General features: G+C 27.5%; 2 protein-coding genes across 2 annotated transcripts; both read left to right on the top strand.

The window, feature by feature from the left end:
• Window positions 1-1,634: 1,634 nt before the first annotated feature.
• On the top strand, window positions 1,635-2,417 carry VNE69_07020 (palmitoyltransferase, carnitine acyltransferase; the record flags this gene model as incomplete). Its single annotated transcript, XM_065474024.1, has 1 exon — window positions 1,635-2,417. One exon carries the CDS (start codon window positions 1,635-1,637, stop codon window positions 2,415-2,417), a length of 783 nt encoding a protein of 260 aa, XP_065330096.1.
• Window positions 2,418-2,741: 324 nt separating this feature from the next.
• On the top strand, window positions 2,742-4,670 carry VNE69_07019 (xenotropic and polytropic retrovirus receptor 1-like protein; the record flags this gene model as incomplete). The annotated part of the gene is made up of 1 exon (XM_065474023.1): window positions 2,742-4,670. One exon carries the CDS (start codon window positions 2,742-2,744, stop codon window positions 4,668-4,670), a length of 1,929 nt encoding a protein of 642 aa, XP_065330095.1.
• Window positions 4,671-18,092: the final 13,422 nt, after the last annotated feature.

Here is an 18,092-nt window from a genome sequence, read left to right as displayed (position 1 = left end):
AAATTTTGCTTATATGTTCTATATAGTATATTACGTACATTTTAAAGCATCAATCTTAGTATGTTCAGCTTAAGGTGCGTTTCTGCCTATAAGTAAATATCATAATGCTAGACGAACACAAGCTCCAAACTATAACCTATCCAAACTCTAGGCACATTTTATTGTTCTAGAATATTTAATACATTAAGTTTTAAGAAAGTTTAGTGTTTATAGGTTTACGAATCCGGGTTCTTTATATATCAACACAATGTTACGAGCATCCTAAATATGCATTGAAGCCAATGATTAGAAATTTCGATAATAGATTATGCTAAGTTTAGGTTGTCGCAGACAACTATACATTCTTAGCTTGTAAGAGAATCAATTTAAAAACGTAGAATGTACAATTTTTAATCAGAATTTGACGTATTAATTTTTTTGAATATAAAAGATAAACATAAATATATACGAAAATGAGTTTTTAATATTAATTCTTTAGTATCTCATTTACTCAAACGTAAAGTAATATTTAAAACGTGTATTTATTTAAAGTCGTCATCAAATGAAAGGATTTGATATTAAATTGTAGCCTATTTCTGTATTCATAATATAAGGATAAAAGTCAATATGTTTAATTAATTTTAATTTTCTGGGGAATTTGAATGAGATGACTTTACCTCGAGCAATTTTAAGGGTTATGAGTCAGGCATTTCATAAAACACTTGCGAAATAAAAATAAACATACTTACTCGATAACTAAATTGTTAATAGGACAACTATATGTAAATAAAGTTGCGAAAGAGCAAAATCCATAACTCTAATTTTGTAATAATAATAAACAAAGTAAGGAATATTATGTACCTACAAAATAGTAGAAATGAAATTAAATTATGAAAGTTTTACATTTTATTAGATCTTAGTGAGTATAAAATATGTCGACACTGGAAAGACGTAAAAACTATAAATTAGGTTGACATACTGTAAATCATATTTTAAATACTCTCGAATTATATAGCAAGTTTTCATAAGAACAAAATTTTTGTTTTTTTAAACTTGTATCAATTTAATTCAAATATTGACTTCCTATCTTATTACAAGCTACGTTCAATAAAAAATTAACCAAAGTTCATATGAATTACAAAATTGAAGATTAATAAAAGGCATTGTAATTAATTATAGAACATTGCAACATATGCCTTTTTTCAAATTGTTACATTCTAATTAAATTCCTCTAAAAAAAAATATGCTTTTAAAATGTAACATAAGTCGCAAACTTTATATTTTTTTTATTATTTTGGCGTTTTATAATTATAAATGATTGTAAATTATTGTGTTTTTCGGCTTCTCCTTTTTTTTCATTTTATGGTAGAATTTTAACTCGGCAGGCCCAGATTTGCATCCCCTATTGTGCTCAATAGCCAAAGTTTCCTAAGCTAACAATAATTCATCTTACAATATTGTCACTTGATAATATTCATATTGAGACATCTAATTTCTATCTCTACAAAAATTCTTGCTTAAATCCTTCTCCTTAAATTTTTTTTGACCAATATTTTTCGTCCTTAAATTTTTCATATGACGGCTTTCTAAAAAGGAGAGTGTTTTTATTGGCCCCGATTGCTCTTTATAAAAAATACTGATACCAAGAATATAGAATGAGTTATGATAAAAAAGAAAAGAGGTTAAAAATATTGTGTATCCATTTATTATTGTATGTATCTTCATTTTTATATTTTATCCATGTTTATAGCTCTTTTTATGAATATTTAGTCTTCTTAATTGTTCTCTATATAAATTTTTTATCACTTATAAATTTGTTATTAGTTAATCCTGGATATATTTGTAAAAAAATTAAAAATATGAATATTAAAGAAGAAGTGTGCTATGAAAATGGCATAGAAGTGCTCAAAAATTTTATTGAGAGTCATTGGGTCCTCATTATTAAGAAATCTGGAGATCAAGTAACTTATAAATATTGTGAAGAGTGTAATATTTATAAAATAAAAGGTATAAGTCATTGTTATGACTGTAATTGTTGTGTACACGAGATGGATCATCATTGTTACTGGTTAGATACTTGTATAGCGAGAAATAATATCAGAGAGTTTTATGTTTATTTATTTACAAATATTTTTATTATATCTTATTTTTCATTATTCGTAAATTATCTTTATAATTTAACATACGAACTTGATAACAGTTTATATAGATTTATCTTCTATTTTATCTCTTTTCTCCTACTTACTTGTTATTTATTTCTGTTTATATTGTCTTTGTTTTCTATTTATTACCTTTATCTGGCAATTACAGGTATAAAATCAAGAGAATTTATTAAAAATATTAAAAGAACAGATAAAATAAAAGTAAGAGCTTGTCTTATGGAATACTTAGTGGATCATAAAATTATTTCGTGCAATTCCAATCATAATACTATATAATTACAATTATATGGTTTTTTTAAAAAATGAAATTTGCTTGAGATTTAAAAAATAAAAGCCATTAACGTTAAATGTCAAAACTCAATAAACGTTTAACTTTCAAAAAATCAAATTTTATAAAGAAAAAAGGAGTATTTATTTTTTTGTAAAAATATTCTTAATATCTTCACTGAATACATTAATAGTATTATATTGCTCTACCATGTCACTAATATTATTTTTCAATCTCTGAATTTCATTTTGAACCTCTTGTATCTTTTTATCGACCAAATGAAATAACTCACCCATAACTGTAAACTAAAATAATTCACCCATAAAAATAAAATGAAGTTCTCAACGTTACTTAAATCAAATAAGTTACAAGGATGGGAACAATTTTATTTACAATACAGTAAACTTTTAAATTATCTAAAAAAAGATAAACATAAATTCAAAAGTTTACTACAAAGCGAATTTACAAAAATAACGGACTTTTTTAACGACATTGAAAATCAAACAGATGAACAAAGAAAAATTTTATTTAAAATTATTTCCGTTACATTAACGGACAATAAATTAGAAGAAAAACACTTTAAAAATAAATTAAAACATAGACAACTTAGAGAAAAAATGGATAAAATTAAAGAAGAAGAAGACAAATTGAATAAATTAAGGGAATTAAGTTTGCAATCAAAAACAAATACTTCGAACAGCATTGTAAATTTAAATGAAGATTTGAGTGTTGGGGGCGAAGAAAGCGATTATGAAAATATTCATATTATAGAAAAAACAAAATCAAAAGAACAAAAAGAAAGAAAAAAACAAAAATTTTTAAATTTTGATAGTTTCATAATAAACGCGCCTTTTGAAAAAAGAAAAAAAGAAAAAGCTTTTCATGAATTACTCCAAGCTATTAATTCTGTAAAGAGTTTTAGAGATATAAATTATATGGGTTTAAAAAATATAATAAGAAAATACATGTTTAAAAATGGCAGCGATGAATTTAGTAGCGATTTTTTAAAAAAGCTACATCAGTCCCATTTTGGAAAATCTAAAAAAATTGAGAAAATGCAAAAAGATGTTAGATTTGTGTATAAAAAAGTTTTTGTATTAGATGACAATTTACAAGCTCAAAATATTTTTAAAAGAATTGGGAAAAAAGATAAACCACATCCATTTATAACTTTTTTTATAGGGGTGTCTTTAACTATTTTACTGTTTTTAATTTGTATAACTGATCTTAATCAAAATCAAAAAGTCAAAATAATAGCGTCAAATATTGCACTTCTCCAGTTAGGTGGATTTTTATTTGGATTATGTGAATTATTATTTGTAAAATTTAATATAAATTATAATCATATTTTTAATTTTGATGTAATTTCAAATTTATCCCCTGTGAATTTTCTTTTGTTTCTTTCTATAACTTTAAATATTACTTTTCTTGCTTGTTTTTTATTTATTGAAAAAATTCCTAATATCTTAATTTATGGTCTAATCTTTTTACCCATCTCTATTATAATTTTACCATTTGATATATTATGGTACAAATCTAGATTATATTTCATTTCAGTATTTATAGGAACATTTTTTTCTGGTTTCAGAAAAGTCTATTTTAAAAATTTTTTCTTTGCTGACGTATTTCAAAGTTTTACTCCGTGTCTTAAAACTCTTTGTTTTGAACTAGGTCTTCCCAAAACATATTTTTCTGTTATCTTTCTAAACAATATTTGGCCATCTGTAAGAATTTTACAATGTTTTAATAGGTACATGGAAACAAAATCATCATTTCCGCATTTGTTAAATATGTCTAAATACTGTCTAGTATTTTTAGCCGGCATTTTTAATGCTTTGTATAATTTGGATAATAATGAACTCAATCACAGATGGAAAATTTTTTTCTGTTTTTCATCTTCTTCCTTTTCTCTCCTATGGGATTTCTTTTTAGATTGGACAATTTTTAGAACAAAAAAAATTTATCCGTTATATTATTATAAAATTGGTTCGTTATTTAATTTAATTAGTCGTTATGCTTGGATACTATTGGAAATGAAATATATAGAAAACGAGTTTTTACTTACTGTGATAGAGATTATAAGGAGATTTGTATGGGCATTGTTTCGTGTAGAGAATGAACATGTGAATAATTGCACAAATGACAGATCAAAAATGGGGTTCTTATTTTCTAAGGAATTGTTTTTTATAAAAGATTCGAATACTTATAAAACGCCAAATGACAATATTCAGACTATTGAGACACTAGCAGAAGAAGTTTAAAAAAATAATTAAAAAAAATAAATATATTAAAAATTAAAATTACTTTATAAACAATATCATTTTTTATCTAGGATATCATTTACTATGATTTGGCCACATGTTCTTGTGTCTAATTTTACGTTTAAATTGTCACTTATTTGAAGTAACTATTTAAATATAAATCAAGATTTTATGACATTTAAGATGTATTATACACAATCACTGAGCCCCAATCGAAATTTACTAATAAATTCAAATAATATATGTTATGGCAGGCGAAAAATGGATTTTAAATGTACTGGTCTATCTTTACGTCCTTGTAAATTCGTAAATGTATTTATATTTAATTTCTAAACGTTGTTATATCAATCACGTTATCATCATAAAATTAATTATTTTTGCCCGACTGTCAGTCTGTCAATATATAATTGTATATTGTCATATAAAATTAAAATTATATATAATTATAAACAAAAATTCATTTATTAATGTATCGGCCGCAGTAATTATAAATAGAAAAAACTGTAAATAAGTTCTCATTTAAGCAAGATACTAAAAATTTTTAGATTATAGAAGCCTTTCCAATGCAATATTCTTAATATTCAAATTTTTTAATTGACGTAGTGATGCCTAATGTATTGAATTTCTACAATTATGAATCTAAAAATGTTGGATAATTCTATAAAATTAAAAGAGAGATTTACGAAATTTTGTTAAAAGTGTTAGACATAGCACTTAAAGAGTAATGACAGATCAAATAATAACAAATTTCAAAAAAATATGTTTTTGTATTTTTTCTCGCGGAGAGTGGTTCATATTATTATCATCAAGTAAAGTTTATATTTAAACAACAGACTGATAGTTTAATTTATTGGAGGAAAAGAATATTTCCATAAATCACCATTAAAAATACGTTTATTTAGTTTTTTCCAAAAATGGGACCGCTTTCTATATTTATTTCAAGACAACCCATGTAAAAATTTTACGAAATAAATAGTCGTTCTTGCTATGAAAAAAAAAATATTTTCATAAAACATCGAGAACTAGGATTATATGTATGTCATATAAATATATTTGACAAAGTATTATATATATAAAAGCAAAAGTAGTGAAGCGATTAGCAATGAAACAACTTAAAAAAATAGATAATGATTGAAAAGTCTAAAAATATTACAGAAAAAAATTTACAGAACACACACAAGTGCTTTTTCAAAAATGTATAAAGTAACAAGATAAAGCATTACTTTAAATGTAATAAACGATATTTACCTGTAATAAAGTTTTCTCATCTATTTGACATGGATGTGAAAGGTGTTTACAAAACTATAAAGATAAAAACTAGAACAGACACACAAAAAAAATTGGGAATCGGATAGTTTACTTGTCTCGCAGAAGCTGCTAATGTCCGAATATAAAACGTGATTTTTTTCGTACTCCTTGTTTACGAAGAAAAATTTTAATACTTTCATAAAGCAAGAACATTATATTAACTATAGAAATTGTTATTGTGTAAAAAATGCTTAGAATTTTAAATAAGCTAAGAAAGATACTATAAAGGTATTAATTGTTAAATTATCTGCAGAATATAATATAAATATTTTAACCCGAGCTTGTAACTGATACGGAAGAATTTATAGGTAGATAAGAAATAAGGGTAGCATGAACTTTTTTTTTGTACAAGTAGAGGTTAAAGACGCTAGTAGTTTGACACAATAAAAGAGCGCATGTTTGTAGATAAGTAATCATAATCTGTAAATTGATGCGAAACAATGGGAGCCATTGGAATAATGTAATTGTTAGTGAAATGTTTTATTTGGCTTCCTTCTTCCATAATGTGGGGTTAAAATATTATAAAAAGATAAAGAAATTTCCAAGTATTATAAATGCTCGGTTAAAGCGTCAGTAACTACAACATCCCCTCACCTCTAATAACAGCCTTTAAATGGGCTTTATTGATTCTGAGTTCCGACTTTTTATTTGAAACTAGGTATGCGTCGTCTGAAAGTCTTTTCAATATTTTAAATCCTAATGTCCAATTTGATTCCATTTTATTTTGAGTAGGTTGAAATACGGCCACCTCATCTCCTTCCTTACAAACATGTTTTAGTTCTTTTTTTTTCTTTTAATGATATGTTGCCTATATTTTTCAAATATTATCTTCTTTGTCTTTTTTCGATTATCCATTGAAATTAAAACTCTAGGTTGATTCGGGGGGGGGGGTTGTCTATATCCAATTCTGGCAATCTTCCTTTTTTATATACGAATAATGAAGTCCCAATAGCTCTGTTGTAAGATAAATTTACGGCTAAAGTTGCAACCTCCACCAGCTTTGTCCAATGTCTTTTTCCAAAATCTTTAAGCTTTTTTAAACTTGTTCATAAATGTTTGGATTACACGTTCGAAAGAACCAGTGGTCTGATGATGGAATGGGGACGAGAAGTCCCATTTAATACCGACCCTTTGGGCCAAAGCTGAAACCTTTGTATTTGGAAATTCTAGACCACAATCTGATAATATTCTATCTGGCTTTTCATTGACTTACTCATAAATTCTTCAAGTGCTTTTATAATTTCAAAGGAGGTTTTCTGGTTAATTATTTTTGTCTCAATCCATTTAGTATGGTGGTCTACACATATGACTATAAATTTGGTTTTTCAATTGTCATTTAATCTTCCTACTAGGTCTACTTCCCATAGTATATTAGGTTTCTTCGTTTCAATGACTTTGTTTTTAGTTTTAACTTTCTAGCCACCCGCTTTTAAGCATGTTATACATTTGTTGTAATATTTATCAATATCGCTATAAATTCCCTTCCACCAATATCTTTCTTTTATTATCGTTTTCATGTTGTTTGCTGAACCATGTCCTAATGTCAAATGATACTCACTCAGGATATTCTGTTTTTCAATTTCTGTAATATTCATATCATCTTCGCTCGCTTTATGTACGCTACAAACTCTCAAATATCCGTCGTCAGCGTTGTCTTCACCTTTTATGTATTCGACTTTAAACTTATATTCTTGGAGTTTCATAGCCCATCTAAGTAATCTTGTAGTCGGGTCCTTGCATTCCCACAAATAAACTAGCGCACGATGGTCGGTTTTTAATATAAAATTCTTTCCCTACAAGATAGTGCCGATAGTTTTCCATTCCTTTTAAACCGGCCAAAAGTTCTTTATCAGTTACAGAATAATTCAACTGATCTTTGTCTAAGCTTTTACTGTATGCTGATATCATCCTCTCTCTGCTATTTGCGTCTACTTATGCCAATATTGCTCCCATTCCTGTATTAGATGCTTCGAGTATTAAAATAAATTCTTTGGAAAGGTCTGGCTGTATTCTTGATGTCTCTTCAGTCAATTCTTTCTTTAATGGATCAAATGCTAAATCGTATTATCATCGTGTTCTATCATCTTGCAGCTTTTTTTACTATCTCCTTTTAACAAATTAAAGGGTCTCGATTTTTCAACATATTGTTTTTTAAATTCTCTACAATAATTTATCAATCCCCAAAAAGATCTTAGTTTCCTTAAATTAGTAGGAATCGACTATTTTTTTTATTGTCTATATCTTTTGTGGCTCTGGCTTTATTTTTCCTTCAGTTATTACGTTTCCTAGTATCTTGAGCTCAGTCTTATAAAATTTACACTTTTTTAAGTTAAGTGTTATGTTGGCCTCTTTAATTATATTTAGTACGAGTTCCACATGCTTTTTATGTTCCGTGATGTTCTCTGAATAAATGATGATATCATCTAAATACGTAATAACAAATTCACCCAAATACTCTCTCACTATTCTATCCATAGTTTTTTAGAAAGTTGCTGGAGCATTGCAAAGTCCGATTGGCATTCTTACGAATTCATAATGGCCTATTTTCTATGAAAATGCAGTTTTTTCTCTATCCTTTTCATCGACTTCTAATTGATAGTATCCCGATGTAGCATCTAATGATGTAAATATACTTGACTTATTAAGTTTATCAAGAATTTCGTCTATCCTGGCCATAGGATATTTATCTTTTATAGTGATCTTGTTTAGTGGTCTGTAGTCTATACACATGCGCAAGGTGCCATCAGATTTTGTTACTGGCACTATTCTGCTGTTCCACAAACTTTTACTTTGAGTGATAATGCCCAATTTAAGATTTTTATTTATTTCAGAGTCAATTGCCTTATTATAGTGTATTGAAATTCGTGATGATTTACAGTATATCGGTTCACTGTCCCCAACATCTATAATATGTCTACCTTCTTGACAAGTCTGTTCTGTAATAATTTCTTCTTTAAATAGAAAGGATATCTTTTCGAAATTTCTTCCTGGCTTTTTGAAAATTCGTTTTCTTCTACCTGATTAATAGTTAGGAACTTTTCTATAATTCTTTTCGACACGGGTTTTTTGTTTGTTAGTACTTTAATTAAAATTCCTGGGTGCTGCGTTATCACATCTGCCCCATCTATAATGTATCTTGGTTCTGTTTCAGTAACAAGAGGAGAGAAGTATATTTCGGATCCTAAGATTTCCATTTTAATGTTTTTTAACTTTGCTTTCAATTTCGTATCTGTTCCACAAGCCGATCGTATCGTATTCTGATGTATGTATTCTTTTATATTAGGCCTAACTATATCCCGATGTATTATCGAGACATCGGCTCCAGTATCTATGATACATAATCTTCTTTTTTTGTCAATTTGCGCATATATAAAGAATTTGTTTGATACATGACTTAATGAATTCACTGAACAAATAAAATCAGATTTATTTTTAAGATTGAATCATCTTGGTCCAGTTCTTGCTCGTCTTCTTTCAAAACGTTAACTCTTTCCTTATTTAGTGGTTCAATCCAACCCATATTCTTTAATTTTTTAATGTGAAACAGAATTCTGTGTCATGATTCCCCGTCCCATGAATCTTGCAAAATATCGTTCGTTTTTGGAACCTTTTATATTTATTTGTTGTTTATAAGTTCGTTTTCTTGGAGGTGGTTGAAACTCTGTTCAGTAAATTATCTGAGTACGCTATCCATGATAGTCTTTCTGCTCTTTGGCAGAAATGTTGCCAGTCTCTTGCCTTTTCGGATGTTTCAAAAAGAGTGGCTTTAATCGTATCTGGGCACTTGCTAATGAGTATCTGCATTAATGCTCATACATTCATAAAATTTTTGTTTAAAATAAAAGTTCCAGTCTTGAATAGTTCTGAGAATTCCTCTCTTGATGAGGGCATAGGAGAAGTAAGGAATTTTGATAGTGTAAATTCCGTGTCATTATACTTGACAAAACGTTTCTTAAGAAGGGTTGTAAATTCATCGCCGCTTATTTTCCATTGCCGGCTTTCCATTAATTCAAAGCACAAGAAAGGGCTATTCCTCGCAGCTCATAACTATAAGTTGCACCAAATCTTCATCACCTAAACCTGCTAATTTAGTGATGAGTCTAAGATCTCTTAGCCATACAACTATATCTTCGTCTGTGTTACCATGAAAATTTGTTATACCGTTGGTCATTGTCGCCATGTTAGTGAAATGTTTTATTTGGCTTCCTTCTTCCATAAGATGGGGTTAAAATATTATAAAAATACTAGCGTATGCTTTCCCGTTTTGAAAACGGGATATTTAAATTTTGCTTTAAAATAAGTACCTCTTTTATCTTTTTTTTTGAATTTCCATTTCGCGAAGAAGGAATTTGAAAAGTATATTTTTGACTTTTTAAAATACACTTTTAAGTAACATCTAAAGCGTAAAAGTAAGTTAAAAACACATATGAATCTCATTACGATAATTTTGAGAATTCTTAAAGCTCAATTTTTGATACTTACATTCAAAATCTTTATTTGTCAGATATTTTGCAATTTTCTGTAGAAGGGTTAAATAAATTCTAAAAAACGATTCTGACGATATTTTGGAACTGAGTTTTACAAAAAATTTATAAAAAACAAAAAAGTATTAACATATAGTATACGCATCTACAATTATCAAATTGAAACATTAAATCTAAAAAAACTATTTTTATAACTTAATAAGATCAAAATACATAGTTTAGAATTTTTAAAACAACAAAAAAGAGGGGTAAAAAATTAAATAAAATTCTTTTATATATATGACTAGCGTATGCTTTCCCGTTTTGAAAACGGGATATAAATGTTTAGTTTTTCAATATGTCCCTAATCAGTAATTTTCGTTAAGTTTCCATTTAAGGATAATGAATTTTAAAAAGGAGAAAACATGATTTTTAAAAATACCTTTTACACACATATAAGAAGTTATGTTGTTTTAAAACATTTAATAATCTCAATGAGATAATTTTGAAAACTCCTAAAGCTCAATTTTTAACACTTTTATTCAAAATTATAGTTGGTCAAATGTTTTTACAATTTTTCGTGGAAGGGTCAAATAAATTCTAAAAAACGATTCTGACGATATTTTGGAACCGAGTTTAACAAAAATAATAATTAAAATTAAAAAGTATTAACTAATAACATACACACTTAGAATAGTTAAATTATCGCCTTAAATCTATATTTGATATTTAAATAACATAGAAAGCCTAATATATATAGTTTAAAAATTTCAAAACCACAAAAAAGAGGGGTAAAAAATTAAATAAAAATTCTTTTATATATATGATGATAAAGAAATATTCAAGCATTATAAATGCTCGGTTAAAGCGTAAGTAACTATGCCAATAATATTTGTCACAGTTCGGAGCGGACGCAAGGGGTAAAAAATTAAAAAAAATCTCTTCAGTGAGGATCGAACCAAAAAATAAGAACAAATAAATGTTCGTCTTAAATGATAAACAAAGTTTTGTCTCGATTTTTTTACGGGTAAATTTTTGCTTTTTTTTTAATAATGGGAGGGATATTGAAGAAAAGGAGAAAAATAAAATAAACAAAATTTTTAGTACTTTATTCATTACCAAGCAACCTTAGATCTCTAGTACTTATTTCTTCTATTATAATATCATTATCATCTTCTTTGCATAATTTTACTTTATTAAATTGTATTATGTCTGTTACAATATAGACCTCGGCATCTAAATGTTCATAAAGAGAATGTCTTCTGGTATTGACGTTGTTGTTAATGTAAGGTCTTATAAAACTTTATCTACAATTTTAAATTCTAAGAAATCATTTCTCCACATTCTTCTATGTACCATTCTATCTGCAGCAGTATGTGTATGAATTCTATCTGCATCATGATAAATTTGATTTAAAAACGAATTGTGCTATTAAGAGCATATAGTTGCTGTATTTCTTCATTGGTATTGCAATCATGAACATTTGATAGAATTTCTTCGGCGCGTTCTTCGTCCTCACACTCTTATTCGTGATTTTCGCTATTAATCGATTCTAGAATGCCCGTGATTCTAGACTCGTCCATTATGTCCCTAATGGGTCTACCAAACATTAAATGGAATGGTTTCGTCTCGTAGTAGAGTATCTTAAATTATTTATGACCAGGTAACTCGCTCGTACCTTGGTCCGTTGCCCACAAAATATTTTTTGTCCTGAGAGTAGATGCAATCATCCACTTTATTGCTTGATTGCATCGTTCTATCTGTCCTTGTATCCATGGACATCCAGTTCTCCCCTTACATGTCTTATTTCATATTTCTGACATAAATCGACGAGTGTTTGATTTACAAATTCTCTGCCGTTATCAGTATGTAGTATATAACAAGAACCAAACGTCCTAAACAATGTTTCAAAAGCATTCCCTACACTAATACTTGATTTGTCATATAGTGGTACCGTCCAGCAAAATTTGGTAAAGAATCTAAAATATTCAATAACCATTTATATCCTTCATTGAGTTCGTGATATAGCCGGAGATCAATAAAGTCTGCAACATATCTTTCCCTTAAATACTTTGCTACAATTGGTCTGATAACTGGTCCAGTTACTAGATTTCTCTTTGATTGACATATATCACAGCTATTCAAGACCCTCTGAATATCTTTTTGTGTTGCGTCGTAGACTTTTGTTTGCAATAATGGAAACAATCTGTCCCGTCCCGCATGCCCATTTGAGACATGAATCAATTTTATATAATCGATTTTGAATCGTTGCTCGTTGGTGGTAAAGAATCTTAATGATCTATATAGACCTACTTTAAATCTCCCCGTGAGCTCTGTGATACCGTCAATTATATCCTCAAAAAGGATAAATTTTTGTGTCTTTTTCCTGAAAGCATCTCGTTCTTGTTTTTCTACCAATCTTGTTGAAACAATACCAGTCTATAAAAAGACAAAACCTTCTTGTCTTTCATTGTTATTCAATTTTATTTTCATGCCCTTAAAATTAAAGAAATTTTAAATACAAATTACAAATAAACACTATTTTTTTTAATTTTTTACCCTTCTTAAGTAAGCATTTTCCCTTGCATCCGCTCCGAACGGGTATTTTTTTTTTTAATTTTTTACCCTTCTCAAGTAAGCATTTTCCCTGGCGTTCGCTCCGAACGGTGACAATATTACAAGTAATCCTCGTTTAGTGAAAACTTCAATTAAAACTTGTTAAGACTATGTTTCTGAATTTGTCAAACGTCTTTGTGTCTCTCAGGATATATTATCTTTAACAAAAAATTCTAAAAATATTAACAAAATGCATTTTTATGTCTAAAAATAGAAAACAATAATTTTTTTTAGAAAATAGACTTTTGACTTAATAAAAAAATTTTTTATTAAAAACAGTCGTATAAATATAGAATAAATAAATTCCGAAACGAAATTAAAAATATGAAAATAATTTTTGCATTAGATCAGTGAAAAAAAAAATAAACAATTGAGAAAAGTCTCATGGTTTTAGATTTTTTTGCGAAGCGGTCCCCCAAAAATCTAGAATCGAGCTTCAATGGATTATTTCCATTTCCGTACTTTGATATATAATTTCTGTCTACGTTCCAAATTCATTTAGAGTAATTTTGTCTGTATAATGACTCAGTACAGTCTTATAGCTCTAGCCTAATTGCATATATACTGTGGCTGTTTTAACTATAACATATTATGTATTTTACAGGTCAACGTTTTCTATAAGCTTTATTTATTTTTACCATGAACAATGACAACTATATATGGTTTCAATATTTAATTAAATCATTGTATCATTTTTCTTTTTGTTGCAATGTATGAGATAAGATCTTACAACTGGTTTTTAATTTCTAATAAAACACTATTAGAATCTGATTCTATTTTTCATTTAAATTAAAACCTATATAAAATGTTTTTAGGTCTTTACTATCGTAAAATAATCTAATACTTAATTTTGAACTATAATTAATTTCATTTTATGCGCAATTATTATACGCCATATAAAATGTGTAAACTTCGTGCTCTTCTTAATTTATACGTCAATATGTTACATTATAGTAGAATTAAAATTATGGATTTTTATTATATAAATTATAAATTTTTTCTAGATTATTTATTTACCGGCAATAATTATATTATGGATATTTAGCTTTGAAGTAACATATCAATACATTGAAATACGAAGAAAAGGGAATCAATAAGCAGAATGTACATTGTTGTTTATCTAGACGCCTTTTTTGTTTCAGACTTTCAATAGGATGTTTAAACTTACTATTTGAGTTCAGATTCATATGGTTTGGGTTAAAAATCTTTCCGAAATAGAAATTACAGCAATATCTTTTTTATCTAAATTTTTTTAGACATACAGAGCCGATTCGATTATTTTTAAAATTTTTGTTTTAGAAACATGGACAGTACAATGTATAGTTCAGACAAACATAAACACATTATTTTGGACTTCCAATATCCATGTATATAAAACATTTCCGCATTTTCTCATACTATATAGTTCTTTTTAAATTAAGTAGTCATTATTCATCATATAAAATTAATAATCGTGTAAGACAATACCGTTACTAGTAATTTAATTCCCTTTGTACAACTCGACTTTCATCATCTTCAATAAGACCTTTGCATCCTTTTAAAAAATTTGAAATTTCCTGGATGAATTTTTAATTTGTTACTTTCATATTAATTTATAATAGTATTATTGTTTTAATTTTGATTAGGGTTTTTTAAATATTTTAATTTCACACTAGCGCATGCATTCTTTTTATTATAACGCTATCAACTTGATTCGTTCTTCGTTGTTTTTTTATTTGGACTTCTACCTGTGCTGGTGAATTTAAAAAGGAAAGATCATGGTTTCTAAAAAAGTAGAAATTACATCTAAGCAAAACTTAAATAGAAAATTGAATCACACCAACCTAAAAACAATAATGGGGTATCTTCTAAATGTTTTAGGTTCAATTTTTTTATATTTATTATGCACATTTTTATGAGTAATATGTTTTCGTTTTTTTTTGTGGAAATGTTAAAAAAATTCTAAAAAATGTCTTTATGATATATTGGATTAAAGTTTTACAAAAACATAATTCGAATAAAGATGTAATTAATATAATAAATGCTCTTCGAAAAATCAGTTTGAGAATCTCAACTAGATTAAATCTTAATGACACAATAAGTATGAAGTTATAAAATTGGTGTGTTTAAAACACGAAAAAAATAAAATCCATTTAACATTATTGGTGTAATATAGTAGAAGTAGATATATAAAAAATATAATGCCATCATTGACTTTATAGCCACAAAAATGGGTTTGTATAAAAATAGAAAGTTTAATCAGAGTTTGTTAATCCGCTAAAGAACCGACTTATAGTAAAAATGATCTAAAGGTGGAATAAATCAAAATGTATCATATCCCAATTTGTAAGTACAAAAAAACTATACTCTAATGCCGATGCTTTTAAGTCTCATGATATGATTATGCCCTGGTCTCTACAAAATATATCAATAAATATATCGCAGGACCCATTCAATGCGAATTATAACTAAAAATTTCTTTGCTATATTACTGTATATAATGAATCGTCAATAACAAAATACATTTTGATGATTTGAAATAAATATATCATTTCTATATCTTCCATAACTCATAAAATTTCACGTCTAATAATACGGAGACCTTTTACAACAAAAGAATGATTATATAAGTATATAAGCCAAGAAAAAAAATAATGATGATTAAGATAAATTTTAGTTTAAAATAATCTAAAAGAGTTTTTGTGTAGATTAGTATTATTATATTTGTTCGAGTTAATATCAATTAGAAATAAACTCTATTAATATAATTTTCATAAAAAATAAATAATGCATATTTCACGCTTGTAAACGACATGAGTTCTTTACAAAGACCCATTATTATAAGATTCAAATTCAAACTTTAAAGTCATTACTTTAATAGTAATATATTAGAAAAAAAAAGAAGTGTTAAAGAAAAGTGTTTTTTGTGTATTGAGCAATATGTTACACTTAGTATTTATTTAATTTCTAAATCTTATGAGATGTAATTGTAGCATTTCCCTAACTTTATTACATACTTCTTCGAGTACTAACTTTCTACCTGTTATGTCTACGTGATACATCTTATGATTTATCATCACAAATAATAAATCATCGTCAGTGATATATAGACACACGGGCATACAATGCTTGGAACTTAGTTTACTAGTAATTTGATAGAGTAGGAATGGATCATATAATTTTCTAGGAATTTTCAACAGTTTACCATCACATTTGTCAATGACTATTTCTTTTTTTGTGTGTTGATATGTGTGTTCATTTTCTGCTAAAGAAATATTTCCATCTTCGACTGTCTTAAATTCAAAAGATTTTGATTTTATTGTCATCGTTTTATTTTTTCTTTCTTCATCGGCATAAAAAAATTCTTGAAAATATTCATTATGTTCGATAGTAGGAGGTACTAAGCAATTATCTATTTTCACGTCACAATATTCTTCCGAGCTCTGAATATAAATGTCTGAAGAAGACTCGCTTTCTTGTCTTGATCCATGAGATTCTTCGTAGTGTTCATTATTACAAAGGCGTCGCTTATGATTATTATCATTGTATGAGTTTTTATCAATACAACATCTCTTTGTTTTAAAACAATGCTGTTTATAATCATAACTGCAGCACGGTCTTTTATTTAAATGACATCTACAATTATTTTTACGATCATTACTGCAAGCTCTCGGTCGTTTCTGTTTACAGCACGATCTCTTGTCAATGTAACAACATGAACCTTTATATCTTTCAAATTGACGGGGCGCTGATTCTTGAGTTAGAAAACACTTTTTGGATTCTGTCATTTTACCTTCATGATCTTTAATGTTACAGAATGATGTTGTTTCTTGCGTATTACAACACGACACGTGAGGTTGGCTTTTCATTGTAAAACCAGATTTGTTGACTAGCATCTGATTGCACGAGCATAGACTTTCGGCCCTTTTATCTGTACTACAACAGGTCTTGGATTCTACATTCTTTGCTCCGCAACATGATTTAGGTCTCTCTTCCTTAATAGCACAACATTCTTTAGTAGATTCACCTAGTATTTTAGGTCTACATGGACAATCTCCTATGCACATTGCGTATTTACTACTGATTCTGTCTTTGATGTATGGGACAAGAGCTCCATTAGAATACAATACCATGGTCTCGGGGCAATCTTCCCACCCAAATACATAGGCCTTTTCAATGTTCATTTTATTCAATAAGTTTACCATGGCATTGATATTTGTAGAATTAGCTACAACCCCTCGTCTACCTACAGCCTTACAAATATCTTCGGGTATTTGTTCGCATGTTCCTTCTGCAATGACAGCAGTAAATGGTCTTATTGTTTTAATAAAAACAATGAGCAAGTTCATGAAAAACATATTGGGGTTAAATTTTTTTCTTTATTTATAGTTTTATTTGTTTGTTTAAATAACTTTTTATCAACAAACTTAAACAATTTTACATATAAACTCAAACAATTTTAAAATATTACAAACAAACTCAAACAATATTGCAAACAAACTTAAACAATTTTACAATGGAACTTAAACAATATCGCACACAAACATAAACAATGAAACAGATTTATTAATACAAAAGATTATAATGTAGATATAAATATAACAGGACAAATATGACAAGTCATGTTTTTAAACATGATAACAAAAGTAAAATAAGTGATGTTATGAAAAACGATTCCCACTACCAAGTTGATATTGTCGGTATTTATCCTTAATTCTATTTAAAGAAATTATTGTGCTAGTTGACAACCCATATTTTAGTTAATTATTGAGTTCTGTACGTCTATGATATTTTAAGAATAAATTCCTGATGAATCTCCATTGTTGTAACTATATGTATGTTATTTTTATCATACAACACACAATGAATGTTTATTGTTTATTTCGCATTATTTTTTAATTTTTTAAAAGAATTAAAACAAAGAAATGATAGCTATAGATCTGTGTACATATAATTATACGAGTTAGAATTTAAATTAAATTAAATAAAAAAGACATTACAAAATCAAATATTGATTCGATATTAAAATCCAACATTGTAGAATCTCTAAATATAT

This window comes from Vairimorpha necatrix, chromosome 7, assembly GCF_036630325.1.
Source record: "Vairimorpha necatrix chromosome 7, complete sequence".
NCBI lineage: Eukaryota > Fungi > Microsporidia > Nosematidae > Vairimorpha > Vairimorpha necatrix.
This window is presented reverse-complemented; position numbering and strand designations above follow the sequence as displayed.